The 17,468-nt window shown below is 48.7% G+C and overlaps 1 protein-coding gene across 1 annotated transcript in view; it reads left to right on the forward strand.

The window, feature by feature from the left end:
* Nucleotides 1–17,468, forward strand: part of uvrag (UV radiation resistance associated gene) — a gene marked incomplete at its 5' end in the record, with an annotated part of 81,298 nt that overhangs the window by 36,560 nt on the left and 27,270 nt on the right. The window contains 2 exons of the mRNA XM_084450558.1: nucleotides 594–759; nucleotides 10,553–10,628. Of these exons, the coding sequence (XP_084306684.1) occupies nucleotides 594–759; nucleotides 10,553–10,628 (242 nt within the window). The remainder of the gene's footprint in view (nucleotides 1–593; nucleotides 760–10,552; nucleotides 10,629–17,468) is intronic.

The following is a 17,468-nucleotide window of genomic DNA, read 5'->3' on the forward strand; positions in this document are numbered from 1 at the left end:
TTGTAAACATTCACAAGACCGTCTAATTTTCCCCTAAAATGTAATTGAGCACCAGCAGGGACTGTTTTATGTGATAGGTTTGCTTTTCAGGCACATTTCTGAAGTAAATTAGGTCTACAGCAGCCAGCGTTTTTGTGTGCATGCTATGTTGCCATAAATGCACTTCGTATCATTTTCAAAACACTAGCCTTCAAATGTAAGTCCCTTTAATCCTCCTGATTACTTAGTAACCAGATGTCTATTTTGTTTATATTCTCGAGACATAAAGATTTGTTCTTTTAATATAATCTAATTTTAGCACATTAAATGAAGAGCATGGCTAACGCTATCACTTGGCCTGGGAGGTCCTGATACTGTATGTTACAACACTGACTGCTTTCATTTTGGTCAGCATCAGTTCCGGTCTAGTTATTACAGTACATGTGTGGACGTTTATGGTTGAAAGGGTCATTGAATGATTAACCAGCATTGCATGGTGTTCTATTGTTTTATTCTAATGTTCCACGGCAATTGCAGCACTTCAAACTTTCAAGTAGTAACTTATTGACCTCTGTCTCTGTTTTTCTTCTTCTTTTTTTTTTTTCCTCCTGCAGCAAAAGATGATGGGAGTGTGGCGGTCGCCCTGGGTTACACGGCGCACCTGGTCCTGATGATCTCGTGCTTCCTGCAGATCCCCCTCAGGTACCCTGTCATCCACAAGGGCTCGCGTTCCTCCATCAAGGACACCATCACCGACAAGCTCAGCGAGAAGGAGCGAGAGTAAGAACGACAGCAACCATCTTACCCTTTACCGTGCCTACATACAGGTAGTGCAGGCGATACAGAGGACAGAGAGGACGGTGAACTGGATTAGCAGTCCTAATGACCATGAACACACTCAGTCAGGACTGCAAAATTCTCTCTGAAAATTCCGCACTGAAGGTTCACAAAGAGGCTTCTCTCCGTTTGGGATTGAACTGGACTGAGTCTTATAGTCATAAGATAGGATAATACAAGGATAATACTAATGCCTAATGAGGACTGTGCGTGTGTGTTTGCGGGTGTGTGTGCGTGCATGCGCGCGCCAGTTTGTGCTTATGCATGTGCGTATGCGTGTGTGTGTGTGTGTGTGCGTGCGTGTGTGCGTGCGTGCGTGCGCGCATGCGTGTGCGTGCGTGCGCGCATGCGTGTTCTGTCATAGGATCCCCCAGATTCCACGAAAGCAGAGATCAGAGCGTGGGGATGGCATGTGACCCGTCACACTGCATCAGATCCCCTCCGCCCAGCCAGATGGCTCATTTGGACGGGGCTGAGCTCCGTTTTGTACGAGGTCAATATCGTGTGAGCTTCGCTCCCAGCTCTCTTTATAGTCCCTGCCAACAACTGATTTGCAAAAGTTCCCCTTTGTCAGTTCACGTAACATCTCAGACAGTGGTATTTTTCTTAATGAAGAGCACAGTCGAGTGTTGCTGCGAAGCAGTCCTGTGTGTTTAGCTTGTCCTGCTGCCGCCATCTTTGTCCCCTCAGGGGCTGGGGGAGTTGAGGGGGGAGGGGGGGGGACGTACCGTTCTACCCACACCGCATCTAGACAGCTTTACATGAATGAGGACGTGTTTATGATGTGCGAACGATATGGTTGCCATGGAGACTAAAAGATAACCCCTCGAGAGGCCCCTGCCTGTGGCTGTACTGTATCAAGACTGGTTGTTTAACCTTCGCCACAACCTTCACTTGTGCGGGTGCCACAATTACAGTGCAGGCCGGTGTATTGAAATTATTATTTGTATCTGTTTTGGTCCTGTAACCATGCATCACGCTGTGGTAAAAGCTCCTGTTGCCATGTGATAATCGCATGTTTGGGGCACACATGTGCTCCGAGGTATGCCCTCCGCATTCCTTCACCCTCCCCCCCATCCCCACCCACCGATCAACAAGACGAGGAAAAGAATGAATGATGTCCAAATTGGTATAATCAGTCACTCCCGTAATGGGTGTATGGATGCGGGCGTTCTCGGCGTTACATTGATTAATAAGCTCCAATAAATTGCAGGGAAAGCGGAGAAATGACAACCCCCTTCTGGATCGCTTCTTACCACGCTACGTACGCCCGGAGCCCTGTGATCTCTGGCTCTGCACAGCTTGCTCAGCTTAAACTGTCTCTCCACCCGCTGTGGACGGCTCTCACCTGTTAACGCCTGCAAAAAAAAAAGAAGGTAAAAAAAGAAATCCGGCCTCATAAAATCCAGCTCACTGTGGAACTGTAGGCCTATTCAGGCTCGCGGAATAGGAAAGACGGCATACAGGCTACGGAGCTGCTGTTTGCTTTGCGGTGTTTATTGCTTGCCGTCGGTCTGGGCAAACACAGGCCTATTAGGAGCAGCTGTGAGTCCCATAGGGGGATCTCAAATGGCCAGAGAGGGACACCGGACCCGGTAGAGAGGGAGAGAGAGAGGTGGCAGTCTGCTGCTGTAGCCCCCAGGTGGGAGACAAAGGGAACCTTTGAAGAACTGAAGCAGGGCCTCGTTTTGTTCAATCAATGCATGAGGAGGAGAGACGGGCCAGACCACAGACCTCGCTTTCATTAAGTCCGAGTCGCAGGCCGGTCCTCTATAGACCCCAGAGCCGCTGGCCGGCGTATGCCTCACACCCGGCTCCGTAGGGAGGACCTGGACCTGGACCTGCTTGACCTGTTGACCCTGGCTGTAACCCTGAAGGGGGAGAGCGTTCAATGTGTTTATCTCTCCTTCTCTCATGCTCTCCCACATGCACACACACACACACACACACACACACACACACACACACACACACACACACACACACACACACTCATGCACGCACATGCTCATTGCACATCCTTGTGTCAGAGTGACAGGTGTGTAAATAAGCGCACACACACACGCATAGATCCACATGTCATATATTCAAAGACAAATATGCGGATGGAGAAAGTGTGTGTGTGTGCGCACGATGTTATCAGAGACCTCTGCAGCCGGCCGCCCACCGCGCCCCCTCGCGGGAGTGTCATGATGTCATGGTGGCAGCTGGAGGGAGTCTCCGGGTCTCCCTCCAGTCGAGGGCCTGACGGTGCTGTTCGTATTATTAGGCCCATTAAAGCAGGATATTTACACCAGGCCCATCAGAGAAAATAAACCCGTGGGTTGGAGGGTCAACATGGAGGGGTAGGGGGTTGAGAGTATAGAAACCCAGCCCCAGCCTCAATCCCCCCCACACACACACACACCACCCTCAGGTGTCCCTGATCAGGCCAAACGCCTTGGCAACCTTTCACCTCTCCATGTTTACAACCCCCCGCCCCCCCCAGGTCCCAGAGGGACACATACACCTTGCCAAATGATGTGTGGGAAGATTGAAAGCAACCAGTCAGGACTCTGGGTTTACAAAAAAAAGAGCGATTAAAATGTCGGAAAGGGCCAGCCAATGGAGATAAGTGAGGTGGTACTAGACGGGCACCTTAAGGCATGGCAGAATTAGCCGGCGGGAGATCTGTCATCGTGGCGCGCATATAGAAAGCCTCTGTTAAGTTCTGGAGCTCCACATCCATCCAGAGGCCCTGGGAAACCAATAAGGCCTCTACCAAGCTCCCCGGGTCAGCTCTGAGTGGCTCCTGGGGTGTGGTGGAGGACCCTCTCCACAGGGCACTCAGGGCAGTGGAACCCAGACGCCAGCGATCTTGCTGGTCCCTACTGGTCGGAGCTCAGGACTTTGTGGCTTTAGCCTGCTTCCTTGTGTAGACCAAACGTGTGGTGGCTCCCACATCGCACCCTTGCCAGTCTTGTAAAACAAAAAAGTGAAATTCCTCACAGTCAACTGTGACTTTCTTTAAGCATTGCCTAGCAGTTCTCCATATCGTAAGAAAAAAAGTTTCCAATGCCACTTAATAAGTTGAAGCTTTTTTTTTTTTTTTGTGTGTGAAGGTGCTTGTTAATTGGAGTCTAACAACCGTCGGAGCCCTCCACATACTGCCAGGCTTATAAATGTGTCTGACCTGTAGAATGAGGGCATTACTGCTATATTCCACCCCAGTCCGGTTGAAGTCCGAGCGAGGATAATGACTGCCTCACTTTTATGTAGACAGCCATTTTGCCCAAGTGAAGGCTTACCAGACCTGTGTTGTGCTGAATTATAATGGTCTTGACACATGGACAAGGCCCTTTGCTTAGTAGAACAGGGGCAAATGTAGCGAATTCCTGTTGACAAAAGGTGTCGATGAGTGAGCTGCTTCTTGGAACCTGGCCCTACCTTCAACGCTCGGAAGCCTTCTTCTCCCTCCTGTCTCAAACATTCTCCGAATGCAATGGTCTCTAACGACATGTTGCGCCCACATTTCGTGGAGCATAGCCCAGCTCCAGTGTGTCTGATTGCATGGAGGAGACCAGGGGAGATGTGATCCAGATGTCCACTGTATAATTGAGACCAGAACCAGGCCATTAAAAACAAGCGCTGCCTCATACAGCTTTTTACTAGAGAGTATTAAGGCCAATCCATATTTTTTACCTGGTTATCTTTTTGACGGACTGGTAAAAAGAAAGCATAACTGTATGTAGGGATTGACCCATGATTGCGTGGTTGGTGTAGAGAGGCAGTGCTTGGCAGGGCTGTGTGAATGTGAGTGCCACTGCAAGGAGGGAGGCCAGGATACAGGGAGAGGAAGACTGGGTACGGGTGGGAAGAACCTACGAGCTCAAAGGAAGGAGGTTATTGTTACGGGGCTTGAGCACTTTCACGTCTCCTAACGTGAACCATGTGGGCAGGAGGAGAGTCCCCCCCCAACCCGCCCTTCAGGGTCACATAGCAGCCAGGAGGAGAGAGGTGGATGGGGGGGGGGTTTGGGGTGGGGGGGTGGGGGGCACAGACTACAGACAGGCACATGAACATAATACACACACATACTGTATAATACACACACATACTGTGTGTGCTCTCTCTCTGTGGAGGTCTTTAATGCAGTATCATGTGAGGATAAGGGTCACGGGGTCAGATAGGGTTTTTGTGGCTTTGAAGGGAGATGTTCTGTTGAGCCACAGTAGATGGACAAAGAGCTGAAAGTGGGCCAGCGAAGCTGCTGTATGCTGCTCCAGACCTGGGGGGTCGCAGTACAGTTTGAAGCACTGTCAGTCTCCACGTTTTTGCTCGAGTCCGCCTGGAACGCCAGTGTTTGCGTATTTGGGAACAGGCCCTGACACCTACAGTACGCCCTATTGGAGATGAGGTAGTGGTTCTGATTGGTAGCGTCGTTTTTCAGGCGCTGTTCTAGCGATGATTTTCAATGGAGAAGTCTCCATTCGGAGGCGGAGATCTTGAAAGTCGGCCATTGCGAGACTACCTCAATCCATGATCTCCCCATCATCTCTCTCGATTTGGCAGTGAAAAAGCAATGTGCATGTGCTCCGACTGACATCACATGCTTCTGAATCCATCTTCCAGAGTGCACCAAGGCTGCGCTCCATGGTGCCATCCCTCTGTCTGAAGAACTATACCCTTTCAGTCTCTTTCATTCAAGCAATAAAAATATGCATCTGACTTGAAAGCATTTCAGAGTGATGGTGTAGACTGAATGGAATGATGCACCACAGGCTCAGTTCATCCTCATATCATATTTTATGTGTTTTTGCATGGATGGGTATGAACTGGACCTCAACGGGGCTGGGTCATTTTTACTGCCAACAGCGGCCTCTCTGATGCTGCTGCTTTAGATGTTATATGGACTCCGACTGCTACAAGTTCTAGATAGGCAAGTCTGTCCGTTTCACTTCAGGTCAGCGGTTTTAAAAGGCTGCATGTGGGAGGAAGCGGAGATGCCCAGTGATAAACAAGATGGCTCCCAGGGAGCTGCGCGGAGTCCTGGTCAGATCCTGTCCTCCGGGACCTGCTCTGCTTCTAATTACAACCATAGAGGAAGCAGAGAGAGTGGCGTGGATGTGGAGTGAACACAGAGAGAGGGGAGGGAGAGAGAGAGGGAGTGTGTGTATTAAGGGAGAGGGAGGAAACAGCATGATGGCTGGATATTCTTAAAGCCGTGATGAAAAAGCCGAGCCGAGTCTGCAGAGGCAGCAGTCGGCCCGTCACCATGGAGACACTTTTCCCTCCTTTTTTTTTTTTTTTTTACATTTACAGTGAGCACCAAGATGGCGTTACGGTTACCCAGCCGTAAATGGAGCGCCGGTCATTAAAATAGCATTCACCGACAGATGCTCAGTGTAATCATTTCTCCGATATTGGAAATTACAGTTTGACTTGATTTATATAGTAACGGCTGCCATTAGGGCTGACAGTTGCGAGGCAGGTGTTTTTTAAAAGCAGCCTCAGTGATTTATGGCCCTGTGCCACTCAAAATTGCACATAAAAGACATTCTAGAAACTTCTGGGGGAGTTTGGACCCCCCTCCCCCAGCCTGAATGTTAAGTGGAGGTAATGGTCGGGGTTGGTAGGCCCTAGCATGTGAACCCGAGCTGTTGTGCATATTGAGAGTTTTAATTAGGATGTGTAAACAGGCCACATGTGCGGATCTCAGGCTGTGTTTATATTACAGCAGGTCAGTGAGTCACAGGGAATATTTCCTGCATATTTTTTCGGGGCCAGATTAAGGCTGAGCTCGACCACCCACCTGCACGGCCAGATCCTCCTCTTATACAGAGCTAGCACTTTGCACAATAGCCCCAGGGGGAGAGATAACATACTTCCATGTACTGTATAGTGTGCAAGGGCACCCAGTGACCTGCTGTTCTCTGCTCTGTGTATATATACAGTATATGTATGTAATAGACGGTTTTAACAGGGCTGTCTGTGGGGAAGGAGGACATTTTGAGTCAAAGGTCAAGGTTCTGATGAACTCCATTTTGTTTCAGTCACCACCACCAGACTGCAAAACCACATACCATTACAGTAACCAATACCTCAGCAGTCAACTATGTACAAAGCCAAGTTTACAAAAAAACTCTTTTGATTATTTTACAGGGTCTTTGAATGGAAGTACCCCCCCCTCACAAAGAGCCAGTCTACAGTAAACTTGAATGTTGCCACTTAACGGCCGGCCATAAAAGACGTCATGCGCTGTTGTCGCCTGCCAGAAGGCCCTGTGGCGGAATGCACCACACTCCTTGAGACACTGGTGGTCCTTCCTGAACAATTACTGAGACCACTCTAATGATTTTCTTACATCAACAACATGTTGACGTAAGAAAATCATTAGCGCGCCGCGGGCTAGGGAATTGAACGGCAGGGAGGAAGAGAGAGAGAGAGCAGGGGATGAAGACGGGAGACTGACACAGGCTGCCCCCTACAGTACTTAACTTCGGAGACGCACATTTTATTCCGGCATTTATTTATTCCCTGCTCTACTTTACGAGGGTCCCTCTGTCATATTTTACGGGCAGCCTGTAGGGGAGGGTGGGAGGGTGGGGGAGCCTGCAGTAAACGGCCGGAGGGCTTCTGAGATGAGGGCCTGTGTTAGGCCCATAAAGAATGACAGCGAGCTGATCTTTGAAAGGATTCTTTTACAGCTTACAGAGAGAGTCATGCCCGCCTTATTTATTGCAGATCTACAAAACCCGCACGCAGGGTGCTCACTCACTCGCTCACTAACTCGAGCGCTCGCGCTCACACACGTGTTCACACTCTCTGCCCCCCTGGGAAATGGGGAGAGAGAGAGAGCACAAGAGAGACTTTATTATTAAGGGAAAAAATATGCATTAAGTTTACTTCTTTGTTCCCAACATTTCAGTCCAGTTTATGGCCTAAATGAAAGCAGACTTCATGTTTTGTTCGTTAGCGTCTCTTGGATGACACTGATGTGAGTGGCGACGTTGAGCACGGAGCTTGACATATTTATATTCTGCTATGTGAGTTTATGGAGATGGCCCTTCAACATAACACACAACTACCACACGGGAGCACAAGAGATAGGTCTATTTAAGGTGGGTAAAAGATTGTGTGTGTGCGCGTGTGTGCATGTGCGCGTGTGCATGCGCGTGCTAAGGGAGAGATTTTAATTGAACCCAGACAGAAGAGCAACTGGGACGCATGTGTGTATCCGAGGTGTGTGTGGAAGGGTGTGTGTGTGCGTGGGTGTGCGCATGCAGATCTTCTGTCTGCTCTGGGGGAAAGACGCAGCAATGACGTGGGCCTGAGAGAGCTCCTCTGAGGCCGATTATAATCCACTTCATCCTGCTTGTGAAATAGATAATTTCAACACAGCCTCCGACTGAACGACTGCTTCCAACTTCTTTCTTCTCTCTCACACACACATTCTCACACATTCTCTCACACTCTCATATTCCTTCATACTCCCCCTCTCTCCACACACACACACACACATACACACACACACACACACACACACACACACAAACAAACTCATTACTAGACCCTCCTTTCTCTCCCTCTCTATCTGATCTCCTGCTCGTTCCATTTCTCCATCTCTGCTCTACCCCCCTCCCATCCCAGTGGGACCCCTGACTTCCTCTACTCGCCCCCCTCCCCTGCTGGTGTGTAATATATTGAACTCTACTGGACTTTCCCGAGAGGAATTCCTTGTGTTTGGTGAACCAGAGTCCCTCCAGTGTGATTTCAGACGCACCAGACAGCTGTCATTAATCACCCCACCGACATGGAACGCGCTTGCATGTGCATTTGACTGTGTGTGTGTGTGTGTGTGTGTGTGTGTGTGTGTGTGTGTGTGTAAAAGGCTTTGTTTTTCTTGGTGCGTGTGTGCGCGCGCGCATCATCTCGCGGACCCTCTCAGCGTCAGAAAACAAATCATATCTTGTCCAGGGGAAGTGATATTTGGCATGCCTGAAGTGCAAGGGTATGTTTGATGTGTTATTCTTCCTGTGTTAGTTATTTCCTGGTGCTGAGATATGACCTCTGGCTGGGAGCTTCCTCTGGGGCATGTCTGGACTGCCCATATGGTCGGGGAACAAGTGTCTCAAACTGTGTGGCCTACTATAGGCCTTGTCGGCACGGCGACCAACTGTGTCTGCTACTACTGTACTTCCAGCGCTGCATGTTAAACCTTCACTCCTCTTGTAATTAGCCTATATTTTGTAAGATTTCAAGGGGATATACAGTAGCCTACCTCCGACGTATATGAAATCGTAGTGCGTACGTACTGTGTGCGTGTGTGTGTGTGTGTACTGAGGCGTGTGTGTGGAGCTGGGCTCTATGGTATGGTACAGATGGCGCGCCCCTCACCCCAGGCACCTGCAGGTCAGAGTCAGAGAGGGGAGAGGGCACGTCTCTACTCACCGAGACAGGATTAACAGTAGCGTGACCCCTGACAGGACTTAGAGGTGATGGAGGGATGGGGGGCTGCCGGATGTTCGCACATGCACACACACACACACACACACACACACACACACACACACACACACACCCTAACTGCTGCTGGCTCTGACTGCTCTCCCCCCTCTACCCGACGACATCATAGAACCACCGCCTCCCTCCGGCTGACGTGCGTGCTTGTGTGTGTGCTTGTGTGCGTACTTGTGTGCGTGCTTGTGTGCGTGCTTGTGTGCGTGCTTGTGTGCGTACTTGTGTGCGTGCTTGTGTGCGTGCTTGTGTGCGTGCTTGCGTGCGTGCTTGTGTGCGTGCTTGTGTGCGTGCTTGTGTGCGTGCTTGTGTGCATGCTTGTGTGCGTGCTTGTGTGTGTGCTTACGTGTGTGCTTGTGTGCGTACTTGCGTGCGTGTATGTCCCTGGCTGTGATGTCCTTGTGTGTAAATGTAACCCAGGTGTGTGTGTGTGTGTGGGGGGTGGACCAAATCCGAGCCCTGGGCGTAGTCTGTATCTCCCGGCAGCTCATCCTCTCTGGGACAGCAGACATAAGCACATAATGACAGGGAGGGATGAGTCCAGCCTTTATTCCTGGTGGAGGGGAGGGTGTCATTCCGGGTGTCAGCAGCCCGGGCCTAGAGGCCTGGGGCCATGATCCATGATCCCCATCATCCACAAGCACCTCCGTTCCAGGGACTTAAAGCACAGCCCGCCTGCTTGACTTGATCTGACTGACTGGCACCTGAAAGGGACTTTCCCACTAGGGGAGTTTCACACTCTTCTTCCCCATAAGGAGCAGTTGGACAGGCTGTTTGATGGGCCTTAGCCCTGTTTGATATTTCAGTTTAACAAGCGGATGTGGATGCGATCATAGACTCCTAGAGAAGAGTGGATCTTCTCGAACCATCTGCTGAGAGACGCTGTTGACTTGGAAGAAAATGCTACTTGAAATTGAATCTCGTAACACTGTGCTCCAAATCATCCAAGGCCTTTGTTTATGCTCAGCATTTTCAATAGTCTATCTTATCAGTATACTGTACATACTGTTAAAATACCTTCACATACAGTACATGTAGAGTTCTTACCATAGCCTTGCACATGCTAGAGCCGAGTGCTTTCTCTTTGAGTGGGTCTGGGGCTGCTCACTCGGAAGCCGTCTCTATCCATCAAGCTTAGGTTTCTCTGCACTCTTACCAGTGGACTGACTCATGTAAACCACCATGCTTATGTCCTCCCTGCACTCATCCTCCGTTCCGCTCCTCTTCCATCTGTCCACAGATTCCCCCTGTACCCCAGAGGAGAGCGCTTCCAGTTTGAATACGGCGTCTATCTGCTCAACAAGAACATCGCCCAGGTGAGTCACGCACACATCAGCCGGTCCGAAGCGCAGAGCGAACGGTGTGCAGTGCTATTAGACGCAGCCCACGCACAGCTCCACTCTTCGGTGCTCACCGCATGTTTAACGGCGTTCACCGGGTATCGCCGGAAGGAGGACTTTTTTGCACTTCCCTCCGCTCCTAGGCGGAAGACTGAAGGTTGAATGAGCTGTTGGCCAGTCCGGGGTGAGTTAAATACACACACACGACTGCGACTGCACGAGTCGCTCTTTCTCGCCCCTCCTGTCTGGCCTCAAGTGAATCGGTCTGGGCAATTAACACAAACAGGTGGCTGCCTTCATTTGAGCTACACTTAGGGAGGTTTTGGACTTGATCCACTGCTACAACCCACTAGCTAATAGCCCTTTTATCCTCGCGCCAGAGTTAGAGAGACAGAGAGAGAGAGAACCCGAACCAGAGTGAGAGAGAGAGGGGAGGGAGGGAGAGAGTAAGAGAGGGATATGGAGGGAAAGAGAGAGAGAGAGCTAAAAGGAGAGAGAAGGCATGCTTTTAAGCACAGACTATCTGAAGACCTAGAAAATAGTTTGACATATTTCTTCACATACTTCTTTTCCCAGCGTATTTGGTGTTATTACCCGGTGACCTTTAAGTGTGGTGAATAACACTAACTTCAAATCTAATCTGACATTCATTCCCTCACTTTGTACCTTGGCCTCTGCCAAGTTCTGAAGTGAATTACTGGCTTGGATGCAGGCACTGAAGATGGTTTCATTGGATTGACGTTACTGTATCGCAGTAACTGTCAGGTTCTGTGGCAAGGGGATAATAGTGGTGTGTGTGTGTGTGTGTGTGTGTGTGGGGAAGGGTGTTTGCATGCACGTGCAGCTATGTGACTGTGTGTGTGTGTGTGTGTGTGTGTGTGTGCGTGCAGGCTATGAGGAAACAGCCATTGGGCTCTGGCCACTCTCTCTCTCCCAGATGTTGAATGTGTTGTATTCATCCACAGAGTAGTTTGTAGTGGCTCAGGAGAACAGGTAGTATATAGATTTTCTTGTGAGGAGCCAGCATTATGTGAGGAAGTTGACTTATCTATAGTGTGTCCTTGAGTTCATCCAGTATGAGAGTTCTCCTCAAAGCTACTCAGTGTTATGTATTCCTTGTGTGACTATGTACACAATATGTACGTTTTTAGGAAGAGTTACTGGATTGACTCAAAAGCAATAAAACGGCACCACATGAGTCGCGCCTATGCAGACGAAGCATTGTTCCGGAACAGTGAATGTGGTAAACATGTCGGGGTACATAAAGCGGAACCCACCACAAAGACAGCTTCCCAACCATCTATGGTGAATCTTTGTACGCTGCACGAAACTACGCACCCCTGTGTCTGATCATTCAGTTCTGCCTTCACACATCACACATGTTCGGGTTTTGGGAGCTAAAAGCTCAGGGAATGCATGAAGCGACACGATACTGTCACGCCACGTGTAATTTCCTCCTTTTTAAACTCTAATTGGGTTTTCTAAACCTTGGCGTTTCAAACCACTTTATCAGGGAGACCTGGTTTTGCTCTCATCCCTGAGACGGTATGGTTCTTGTTAATTTACCCAAGGCTTTATTAGGAAATGTCTGCTTCGCTGACCCCAGCTGTATTAGAAAATTTAGCCTGGCTTTTCCACTGTAATATGATTAACAGGCTGTGTTTCAGGCAGGGCTGGTTGTTATTATTTTGTTTGTTTGCGTTTTATTTATTTATTTAATTTTAAGTTGTCCCTTTTTATGATTTAACGTCCTCCTTAGGTTGCTTGGCCCACGTTGCCAGATAGCTAGCATACACTGGCTAACCTAGCATCTGGCTGGCTGACACAAAGCAGAGGTCTGGTTTCATAGCGGCCCTGACTAGCCTGCTGCCTGGCTGGCTGGCTGGCTTGCTGGGAGACATTAGACGTCCATCTCTTATTAAATTGGCCCGTGTGGCTGTTTGAAAGTGATACAGGGGAGCTGGCGAGAGATCAGGGACGCAGCAGGAGGGGCTGCTTTGAAGTAGCAGTCTGAGACTCTGTTGTTTTTATTTAGGCCTCGTGTCACAAGGCCAAGGGGCGTGGGAGGCAAACTGGATGTCAGGTGGTAAAAAAGCTCCCATGTTGGAGTCTTTAGTTCCATTGTTTGACAAGAAGAGGTTAAGAAACCAGACCCCCTTACCCCAAACACTCTTATTCTTTGTGCGGTCTGAACTTGGCAAGTTGCAACATAAATGACACCCAAATGAGTCATTGGATTTGAGCTCGTTTGTTAACACACATCAGTTTTCTCCCGGTTGCACCCCTCGGCCATGATTTAGCTGTTGATGCCTGAGTTCCAGCCTCAGTGATGGTGCTCAGGCTAGTTGTTATATGACTGGCGTCTGGTTGCTCCCTCCTCTGAAGCAGGAGGCCACAGGTGAGGGCTTGTTACTGAGCCTGAAGTGCTCTCTGCCACAGGGGGGAGAAATACTAAATCCGCCAATCCTGCATTCACACAGACAAATTAGACAAGTTAGCTAGTCTGGCTCCCAGCGAAAGCCAGTGCCCTGGAGTCTGGAGCAGTGCCATGGGCTGTGTTCACTCTATCCTCCTGAGTTATCCGCCAGGCTAGCCTGTTGTGAAACAAGCATGTGGGCCTGATTAGACTCCAACAGACGCTACATCTTTAGCTATGGGGGCACAACAATTAGCGTTCAGCCACTAAGCCGGGGTATCGCATGTGCTCGGTCTGGGAGCAGGAAACCCAGCGTTGGGAATTAAAACAGCACCAATCTGTAGGGGGCTGAGGGGGCAGCCATGCACACCGCCGCACAGAGGCCTGGGGGGTGCTGGTGGTGTTGGGGGGAGGGGGGGGGGGGGGTATGGAATCAAATTAGCGACAAATGTATTGCAACTTGTAACTTGTAACCTGTGACTTGTAATATGTGACTTGTAACTTGTGACTTGTAGTAACTTTGATCTGTAGCTGTGCACAACGTTTTGTAGACAAATTAAAACGATTTGCACAAATAATTCCAAAGTTGCACAGATACGCATCAAATCTAAGACATCTTAGCCCCTCCTCCAGAGAATGATGACGTTGTCAATTACTTTATTGAGGAAGAGGTCATAGCGGAGAACAGGTGAAGCTATCAAATTAAATTCAGTGCAAGTCATCAACTGACAATTCATACACATTCCCTCAGCCAAATTATCCAGCCGCTCTGAATGCTGGCTTCTCTCAGGTCTGAGAGCCAGTCTACCCTGTTGTCTGTCAGTTTAACATCACCTCTGTTGGGGCTATGTCTCCAGAGAGGAGAACCTGGCGAAGATCAGATCGCACAGGCATTGCACAGGGTAGACTGGCCCTCAGACCTGAGAGAAGCCAGCATTCAGAGCAGCTGGATAATTTGGCTGAGGGAATGTGTATGAATTGTCAGTTGATGACTTGCACTGAATTTAATGGGGTGATGCTACCTCATTGTGTGTGTGTGTGTGTGTGTGTGTGTGTGTGTGTGTGTGTGTGTGTGTGTGTGTGTGTGTGTGTGTGTGTGTGTGTGTGTGTGTGTGTGTGTGTGTGTGTGTGTGTGTGTGTGTGTGTATGTATGTGTGTGTGTGTGTGAGAGAGGACAGGGACCCACCAGACTCTACTCTCTGCTACCCATCATGATCTTGGTGTTGGGCCTCATCCTCAGCTGGCATCCCTGGGACACAGACAGACATGCATGTTTTCCTGAGAACAGACAAATACTGCTGCAGACCAGGCTAACCTGGGAGAGAAGGGACAGCAGGAACAGAGAGGCAGCCAAACACTAGCTAACCTGGGAGACACGTACAGGCAATCAGCATATCAGATACCCACCTGAGAGTAGTACTGACATCCAGACCTCAGACTAACTCAACTGGGGCTTGGGGCTCTAGGGACTTGGAGTTCCTGAGGTCTAGTTCTTGGCCTGGGACTGGAACTCAGTGGGCTGCAGTAGGGCTTTCTTTCCTTCTTCTCCCCCCAGAGAATATGTCAATACCTGTCCTAAACCTAAAGTATTTTGTCAATCCTAATCCCTCCACATGTGTAGTTTGGTTTACCAGTAGTCTGAGTTCAGATTAGGATGGTGGGTCAGATGCATAAGAATTGTATTAACACTGGAGGCATTACATTAGTCATTTAGCAGACACTTTTATCCAAAGTGACTTACAATAACTGCAGCGTTGGAGGTCAGTGTACTACTACTCACCAGAACTCACAAGTGCATCTCCTTTCTAAACAAGTGACTAAGAGCATAATGTAGTGCTGAAGCCAAAGTGCAAGAGGAGCAACCCAGTCAGGGACTTGATGGATTGTTTGAGGTCCTTGACCACGTCCTCCTCCGACAGCGTGCTGATGGAGTACTCCTGGCCGCCCCACTTGATGATCACAGACACTGACATACTGGGGACACATTCCAAGCTCACACACCTGAAACACAGAACACCAGCTGTGAGGGTTACCAGAGACAGGATAGGCTACAGCTTGCTACACAGGAAAGATGACAGAAAGGGAAGGGCACTAGTAAAGCCTTTTCACAAATATTACGCCATCTTTTGTCGAGGCTAAGATCACATGACTAGGTACCTTATTTGGGTTATTTACATAGCAATTATTTTATTGCACGCAAACTAGGTAGCTAGTCATGCCAATGCCATTCATTCGTGCTAGTGCTAACGTAGTTAGTTACATGTGTACCAAACAAGTGAAATAAAACGAATATTCACATCACTTCTTGCATAACTTACTGGCGTGACTCCACAGTGAAATCATTGGCGTTGGCTAACAATATTGAGGATCTAGGCTACATCTCCTGTCTCCTGATCTGAACCAGGCCAGGTCCAGCCTGGCTTGTGTGCATGGCTGGCTTGTTTCTGTTCAGGACTGGTAGGACGGAAGCTAGTCATGCCACTGAAATAGCTGTGAATTGAAATGACATTAAATGATGTCTGATAAATTAAGATGGGTCTTGTGGCCTGGACACATCAGTTCCAATGCTTCCAATGCTAATCCAGCACAATAAGAGCGGGATAGCCAGTTATCTCATGAGCTCACAACAACTAGCAGCAGCTTCCATAATATTAATGGTAGCAGTCAGTGGCTATAGCAGTTACACTGATGATTCCTGTAACGATAGCTATTTTGCTGCAATTGGTTCAACTTCTGTTTCTGGACGAAGGTAAGGAATAAACCCAGATAACACAAGGCTAGCGGACCTACATCGGGTCCCCGATGGACGAGTTGGCGGTCCTCCGGCCAAATCCGCTGTCGGGTTCCTGGCCATTTGTACATCGAATGGCAACCGGACCTCTGGCGGATTATTAGCGTCAAGGACAGCGGTCCGCTAGTAGTAGAAATGCTCCCGGTATTGCTCCACCATCATTCCACCGGTAGTTTATTGTCTATATCCTAGGCCCAATTACTGCACATTAATTCAATAAATGACAGCACCACCAGTTAACCACATTTTTACATAACTTCTATAACATCCAGTGACAAACACAAATGACAAATCACAATGCTGATTTATATTAAAATGCTTTGAATTATATTAATTATAACTGGATCCACTCAGGAATCTGGGAGTGGGACCGAGAACAGGATGAGAAGAAAACAAAACACAGAGTTGCATACACAGAGAAACGTAACGGTAAGCACAAGTCTAGTATATCAATGGGACTTGTAATTGGTCACTTAATTGGTCACCCAGTTTCTGCAATTAGTTTGACACAGTTCATTCATCTGCAAAACAGACTGTACATTTCCTTAACCGCTACCGACTTGCCAGCAGAAATTCTCCAGCTGTTTAACAACGGTGCCCCTCTAGACACCCCCCAGTAGAAACACTCCAGGGGATTGTTGCTCTGATTCCGATGGAGGACTGATATCTGTGTGCTATCTGGGAAAAGGTTGGAGTGAAAGGATGAACGTGTGGAGGTTTGGGGTATAGTCCCATAAAATCATCCCCATCGGGTCTTGAACCCCGATCTCCTGGGTGGGAGTCCCATTCTTTCACTGCTACTCTACTTGTGCAGTGGTGCAGATCGATGGGTTGATTTTGGTGTCCTCCTTTATTTTGGTGTGCTGGGACTACTGCCTCTTGTGGTTCCAACAGAGAAATGCAGGTCAACATTGACCGGATTAAGGGAGGGAGGGAGGGAGGGAGTGAGTGACAACCCGACAAACGCTGTCTATGGTGCTGGCTTACAGCCATGCACAAAAATATGTTACATTACATTATCCCAGCGACTGGCTTCGGGATTGGATAGTGAAACGATATTCTTGATTGGATAATCAATTGATATGTTAATCTGAGCATCCCCATTTGCTATTCATAGATCAGTTCAAAACGGGGATAAAAATACTAGTAGCTTGGACTTGCAGGTTTGTTTTGTGCTCGCAGATTTCAGAGTATCTGTGCAAATTATTTGTGCAAATCTTTTTCATTTGTCCACAAAATGTCTTGCACAGCTATAGATCGATAGATAGAAAATTAAAAGTCACAAGTTACACAACTCACAAGTTACAAGTCACAAGTTGCAATACTTTTGTCCCTTATTTGATTCCATAAGAAGGGGGAGGGGGTTCTTGCGGAATTCTGTCTCTTGCTCTCAATCTTCCACCTCCAGAGTTTCCCACAATGCACCGTAGGCCTGGTTCCAATGCCGGCGGTCTGGAGCATACGTCAGAGTGTGCATGTCCATTAAAAGTGGCACAACTGTAGCTCTATAAAACAAGGCTGTGAGTCATGGGAGAGCCACTATTTAGTGGTAAGTGGAGTTGCCAGCGTGCAGACCAGGAGCTGCACAGGAGTCATTACTGATGGAGTG

The sequence above is a fragment of the Borostomias antarcticus genome, assembly GCF_949987555.1.
Source record: "Borostomias antarcticus genome assembly, chromosome: 15".
In the NCBI taxonomy this organism is placed as follows: Eukaryota; Metazoa; Chordata; class Actinopteri; order Stomiiformes; family Stomiidae; genus Borostomias; species Borostomias antarcticus.